At 34.6% G+C, this 7,699-nt stretch overlaps 1 protein-coding gene across 1 annotated transcript; it reads right to left on the bottom strand.

Moving 5' to 3' along the window:
• Window positions 1–417: 417 nt before the first annotated feature.
• LOC141648647 (F-box protein CPR1-like) lies at window positions 418–1,347 on the bottom strand. Its single transcript, XM_074457373.1, has one exon. It carries the CDS (start codon window positions 1,345–1,347, stop codon window positions 418–420), a length of 930 nt encoding a protein of 309 aa, XP_074313474.1.
• Window positions 1,348–7,699: the final 6,352 nt, after the last annotated feature.

A 7,699-nucleotide genomic window follows, 5' to 3' on the forward strand; every position in this document is an offset into this window, starting at 1 on the left:
TTGATCTCGGACTCGGTTTTTATAATATGAGGCAAACTCAATCATTGGTCATGTTGTACTCAGTTTTCTTTAAAGATGTTAATTATAAACACCTCAAGATGAGGATCGTCATCCACAATCATATACTCTTAACAGTTTGTGATATTCGATCAGGTATATATATCACACCTCCTTTTCTTCCTTCTTCGACCAACTAATAATCGCGAACTAGCTTTTACTTAGCTCCGCCAGTGGTAGAATACACGATGAATGAATGCTTCGCCAGTGGAAACGAGTGCCCCTACTAACTAAAAATATAGCAAAATTTTTGCTTAATTACAGCATTCATCTTTTCTAAAATAACATGAGGTGAAAAATTAAAAAGTCATAAATAATCGCGTAAACAGATAGGCCAATAAAAATTCTTATAATAATTCACTACTTAAAATGAAACCAGTCACCCTCCTCATAGAAATAACCATCATCATAACGGTAGTAATAGTCGTCCACCTCTCGTTCTCTGGATAATGAACGAATCAGTAGACCTCCGGAAAAGTTTAAGAGGCTTTCCTTACAAATATATGCGAAAGAGAAATCATCACTAGTATCAAGGCCATCTCCGTCGATTCCCGACTCAATAAATTGTTTATCTCTAATGTTGTACCAAAAGTATTTGCCACTAGAATTTGGTATACACAATAGTTCGTCTAATGATCCTTTTCGGTAAGCAATAGGGTGGTAAACGGATTTGGATAGGCTCATCAACTTAACCCAAGACTCCTTAACACCATATTCCTTCATAACCCATACACTATAAGTCGAATTGTTCACATCGTAACATGAAAAACGCAAACACCCATCCAGCACGCCGAGGTGATACTGATTGCGATCCGCTGACCATTGTGGAGTTGGGTTGGAATCGATTTCACTCAAAGGAATATCAGGCAAGAGCACATCATTAGACCATCGTTCAGCCTTGATATCAAAACAACCAATTCTCGTCAAACGACCATAACAATCTTCGAATGTCATGACAAGCAAATGGTTTTGTACAAGGACAGGAGTATCACACGATTCAGGCGTGGTCGGTTTACACTCGATAAGTTTCCATAAATTAGTGTTCAAGCTATAGACAATGACCTCCGTTACTAAAACATCATGTACACCTCGACGGTATTGGACAAACCTAACAACTTTGAAATCGTCTGAACAATGACACATCCCATACTGAGCATAGTTATGGTGAGTGGGAACATAAAGTTTAGGGAGTACACGGTAAATACGCGTAGTTGGGTTGACCAAGATGAGACCTTCAAGGTCAGTGAATCCGCACCCAATCAAGAGGTATGATTCGCAAGAAGCCACCATTGACATAAAGGGATCTAACCACTGTGACGGTATAGGGTAAGGGCAGACCGTAGGAGGAGAGTCTAGAGAGTCCAGTTCAAATATACGGAAGGTTTTATTACGGCCTGGGAGGATTAAGATGCGATGATTGGCCTCGGAAAATAATTCATTGAATTTTGGGGATGAAATCTCGGTTAGAAACGACTTGGAAACGCATTTGAAGCGAAAGAGGGATTTAGCGGGTAATTTGGGAAGTATACATGATAATATTAATGCCATGGGAAGGGTTTTCAAACATGGTTTTCTGGTTTTGAGACTGACATCCATTGGAAAGGCTAGATTTGCTTCTCAGATTAGAGCGGATTTAAGGAGATGTAGAAATCTCTCTATCTATGTACCAAAAAAAAAATCTCAAATTAAAGAATAATAAAATATAATAAAATAAAAGTCACGGTAAATAGACTGTTTACCATAAAACAACTAATTTGTTCCATTCCAAAAATTATTAATAAAATTAATAAACATAATAACCAGGGGATGTTAATCATAGCACTGTGTCATAGACCTAATCAAAGTATTTCAATGTAAATATTATTCCTTTCGATCCAGACAAATGGTAACACTTACCTAAAACGGACGATCCACACCAATAGCAACATACCTTATTTGGCCTAAAAAATGACTAAGTTAGCCTTATACCTTACTACCTATTTACATGTTTACCATTAAATGACCCACTAAACCACTAATTCATTGTTTAATTATACAATATATTATTCTTGTGGTCACATTTAAAGCTTACAACTTTATCCCTCACTTTTCCATCTTTCTTAATAACCCCTTTTTCCTTATCTTACCATTTGTCTGGATCGGAGGGACTATATAGTTTTGCTTGAAATATAAAATTAGAGAATAACAGAACATGGTGATTTTACTTAAAATAAACATGCCCCCACTTATGGTATTAATTAGTATAAAGATATTAATTATTTAACATACACAAATATAATATAAAGTCTGTTATATTTTGAAAGCTATGAAAAAGTAAATAAATCAAGCTACATTTGCAAATAGTAAAAATAATTCTGTTAGTAGTGAAAAGAATTTTAGTAACATTTGATTTAGTAATATGATAATAATCAATCATTTGAATAATCAAACTAAAAATATTAACAGTGAGTTGGGGTAGTGAAAGTAATAAAAGTAACTACGGGGTAGTAAAATTATCAATATAAATGCGGCACTAGTGAAAGTAACAATAATTACGACGGGAGTAGTGAAAGTAACAATAGTAATAACAATGTAATAAAAGTAACAATACTCACCACAAAAGAAAGTATATATGAACAACTAGCTAACCAATCGATTTAGTTAAAATATTAATAGCGGAGTAGTGAATTTGTCTCATAATTTATTTCATCGTAATTTTAAGGTATGTCGTAAAAAAATATATATTAATGATAAATTTATAAGTTATGCAAGTAGTTTTGATTTATTTGAAAATAATTTTTAATACTAAATAAAGGTAGCTTGGGCGGGGCCTGACACTAATACTATATATATAATCCAGAAACCAAAAAGTTTCATTATACTACATAGTTTATTAGATATACAAAGATGTTTAACATACACAAATATAATATAAATAGTTTATGTTTTGGAAATTATGTAAAAGGAAATAAATCAGAATTGTTTCAAAAGATACAATATTTCATAACGTGTATGTTTTATAAAATTAGATAATCAACTGATAAAAATTTAAATTTGAAAAGATACAATATTTATAATCTGTTTATTCCATAAATTAAATAATCAACTGATTTAAAAATTAAATTTGATAAATTATAGTGTAAGATTAGATGTAGCAAATATGATATTACACTCGTATGAGTAATAAATATAACATTAATAATAGTGGGAGTAATGAAAGCAATAGTAGGAGTAATAAATGACACCAAGAGAGTACATTCTGTGATCCCTTGGTGTCATTTGGTTTGGAATAAGTTTAACATTCCTAAGACATCTTTCATCTGCTGGTCCATTATGCATAAAAGATAACTTACTAAGGACAGGTTACTCAGAATGGGATTGGCTGTGGATCCTCTCTGTGAAATCTGTCGTGTTTGTTCTGAGGACCATCAACATCTTTTTGTAGATTGCTCCTACTTGCAATATTGTTTCAACTTGCTTTTGTCTTCGTTGAGGATGAGTGTGCAGTCTGGCAATGTGGTTCAGTGGTTTTCTATTGCCAGAAATGTCACGAAGTTGCAGAAGAGAGTTTGGGTGCTGCTTATGTTGCTCTCTTATATCAGATTTGGATGTGCAAAAATGAGGCTAGATTGTCTCATTTCGTTAGGAGGCCTGAGGCAGTTGTGCAGCAGCTGAATAAGGGCATTAAATTGAGATTTCACCGTCTTCATTTGAGTAAGCTAACTCAGAGGGATAGTAGTTGGCTTCTAGTTGGCTTCTGAGTATTTAGTTTTTTGTCATAGCATTGCTCGTTTGTATAGTTTTATATAGACTTTATTTTTGTCATACTACAGGATGTAAACATTTGGAGTTTTGATTCTAATATACTTAACTTCTCCCCCACAAAAAAAACAAAAAAAAAAAATGAAAGCAATGGTAACAATGGGCATAGTGAAAGTAATAGTAAATTCTTGGGTCCGGGGTTGGTCCATTCGCTTACTTGCTCCAAACCCGTTCATTTGTGAAGTTCTTATTATAAGAGAAGGGTTACGATTTGCTAATCAAAGTGAGATCAATTTTTTGATTGCTTCGGATTGTTATAATGTTGTGAATGCTTTCTTGAGGAGAGACTCTCTTTGCGGGCCTTATGTTAACATTATCATTAAGTGTAGGGAACAAATTGAGACCTCGCCCCTTTTAAAGATAATCTTTTAAAAGAGAACGGCGAAAAAGGTTGAGGATGCCATTGCAAAGAATACTTTTAAGAATACTAGCTCTTGTAATGGAAATTTTATTTGGGATTTGCTCCATCTTTTGTAATAAAAAAATGTACGATAAATTTAATTTGACCTCCGCGTCACTTTCCCCTGACCCGTCCTCTCGATGTTCTCGGGATTCTCTTTTCTTTAATTTAATATACGCACCTTTTCTCAAAAAAAAAGAAATTAACATTATTAAAAGCGGGAGTAGTGAAAGAAACGATAATAACGGGAGGAGTAGTGAGAGTAATAATAGACACATCAAATGTAACGATAATAACTCTTAAGAACAACGGAGAAAGTATGAAAAATTAGCTAATAATTCGATTTAAGTAAAAAAATTTATTTAAAAATGGTTTGATAAAATCAATGGGAATAAATATAGCTATAAAAATAGCGTGAGTATTTAAAAAAAAAAAAAAACAACAACAATAACCGGAGGAGTAGTGAATATATAATAGTATTAACATGATATTTCGTGAAAGTTATAATATTAACAACGGGGGTGTGGACGTGTCTCATAAATTTTTGATAAATTCTACATTTCAGTATAAATGGATGTGGCTCATGTATTTTTGATAAATTCTACATTTCAGTATAAATGGTGAATAACTGCATATGAGTTAAACAAGTCTAACATAGTTTTATTTTATATAGAATAAAATTTGACGATAAATAAATTTAGCCCGGATAATGTGGGGCACCAAACCTAGTTGATCAAATATCGAAAGCGATACAGATTAATTACAATATATCTTCATATTTGATAAACGTCATTGAATTGATGTTATCCGTCCGGTCAATTGTTGTCCTTTGGATTTGAAACAAAATCAAGGAAAGAGGAGGGGGCCAATTACTAAATGACAAGAAAACCAAATTGGGTGAGAAAGATCAAGATGCTCATCAAGTTCATTCTTAAAATAGAAAGGACAACAATTGACTAAGACACCCCAAAATGAAATAGTAAAAAAATGAACGGGACGGAGGGAGTACATCTTATGTTTTGAGCACCATGAATACTACAGAGTAATAGCATATTTTTGCAATTCATGCTCGGCTCAAGATCGGTCAAACTGAGCTGGAGCTCGGGCTCAAGCAAAGCTAGCCCAGAGGATCATCATAGAAATACTACGAATTGAACCGGCAATGGATTAATGCTCAAGGCAAATGCTGCATCTATGAATCTCTAGCAAAACCTTTCTCAGCTGGCTGCCTTCTCCGCTTCAATCTCAGCAACAATGACATCGATTTCAGCCTCCTCCAACTGGCGCAAACCTTCCTTTGTCATCACTGCAACTTCCAAATTCTTTCCTCCACTTTCAACCACCTTAAAATAATTTGCATAAAACAGTTACCAGAGTGAATATCCACAAATAACATAAAATACTCGAAACTGATCGACTTACTTCAAGTAATGCCCGAATTGCGAGCTTCACAGTTTCTTGCCCCGCAGTTTGTTTGTAGTTCTTCTCCAAAAATTCTCTAATTGAATTGGAGTTTCTCCCAGTTGCATTAGCTTTCCAGTCTGAAAACGTGCCAGATGGATCTGTCTGGTATAGAACCGGCACATTGGTGAATGGGTCAAAGCCCGCAATCAAGGTTGAGAGACCAAATGGTCTAACACCACCACTCTGTGTGTACTTCTGTTGAAGGCCAACAATGTAACGAGTAATATACTCGACTGTCACTGGATCTTCCAAGGTAAGCCTGTGGCTTTGACATTCCACGCGTGCCTTGTTTATAAGGACGCGAGCATCAGCTTTCAGCCCAGCACAGGCTAGCGCGATATGGTTGTCAAGGTTTACAATTTTTTTTACTGACCTGAAAAACAAAATGAATGACGCTTAGTTTTAATACAATTTCCTCCCGAGTCCTTATTTTGTGTTAAAAGGATTTTAATGTTTATCTTAGAAAGGAAAATGGAACCTCTAAGTGGCTTTAAGCCCTCCATTTCCCTCCGACTTACATGGTACCAAAATGAGCAAGTGACAAATAAACCCCATACGTTTGACACTATGTGCTTAGGCCCATCTCTTTCTTTAAGTGCAAATTCATCCAGTTAGTGCAAATAAGCCCCACACAAGATTTTCATGTCAATTTCTCGTAGTAGAAAATTAGCTGATGGGGTGAATTTGCATTAAAAGAAAGGGATGAGGCTAATTTGCACATAATGTCAAAACGTATGGGGCTTATTTGCCATTTCCTAGCTACCAAAACAAGGAAAATTGATCTCATCCCTCTTGCTTTCTATCTCGACTACTGTTAGAACCTATTTGTTGACAATGACATGCCCATTTTAATTGTGTTTCAAGTGTTCCATTTCAGGATTAAGTCCATCCCCTTAATCAAGAATTAATCAATGTTGAAGGCAAAGTGTTGATGAAATCTACCCAAGACTTGTGTTGTAATAGAGTCATTAATGTAAAGGTGAAAGAGTATGGTACTAAGCAACAGTCATAAGCAATGGTCTGTTTATTGATGCAACAATGACCAAGACCGTTGTTCAACAACAGTCTACTTATCATGCAACAGTAAACACGATTGTTGCTCAAAGTCCGTGTCACTTGAAGAAATAAGAAGTGTTTGATTTCAAAATACTCTTACTTTCAAAGTGTTCTCTTTTATCTGAGAAGTTTTCATCCTTGATATATCAAATATAAAGAAAGGATTTTATGAAGAAAAGAATATTCCAAAGGCATCTTTCAAAAGGGCTTTACTCAAATTAGATTTCTTTTATCATGACTTTTGGAAAGTTTAACTTGTTTCATTCCGAAACTGGTTTTTTCTAGAAATGTCTTGTTTTTATTGTCATCTTTGTTTTGACTGATTTACAAGGACTCTTTTGGATGGTTACAAAACCTCTTTTCATCTTTCTCCTTTGGAAGAATACTCTTTCTTGTGCAAACTTGAAAAGGTCAATTATATTTGTTTTCTTTCAATTGTCTTGACCTTGAAACCTGATAGCGGGTAGAGGTCGTCGAATCCAATCAAACAAATTCTCAACTAATCTAGTATGGTAATCGAGGTCGAACCACAAGGAGATCAAAAATTGAGTACTAGTTTGGTCTCAAATTATGAGTTAGCTATGTGAATCAAGAGGTTAAATGATTAGACTAAGAAACTAAATTAATGACTAACTAAAACTACTAAACTAAGTAAACAAGTGATATAATTGGTTTAAGAAATAAAGAAAGGCCCGGGGTTTCGACAAACTATAATGATAATCTATATGCTATAACCCGGGAAAGTTGTGATGTGAGTCATTTTATGTGGCATTGATGGACTTTTATAAGAGGTTGAATACCTGTAAGCATGTCTCTCAAGTCTAAACAATGGCTGCTAACAGTGATCACCAGATATCGTCAAAGCAAATGATATGATATTTGGCTTGGAATTGGTTATCACGGAAGGTGAGCCCACACTGT

Source organism: Silene latifolia, chromosome 3 (genome assembly GCF_048544455.1).
Source record: "Silene latifolia isolate original U9 population chromosome 3, ASM4854445v1, whole genome shotgun sequence".
NCBI classification, from domain to species: Eukaryota; Viridiplantae; Streptophyta; class Magnoliopsida; order Caryophyllales; family Caryophyllaceae; genus Silene; species Silene latifolia.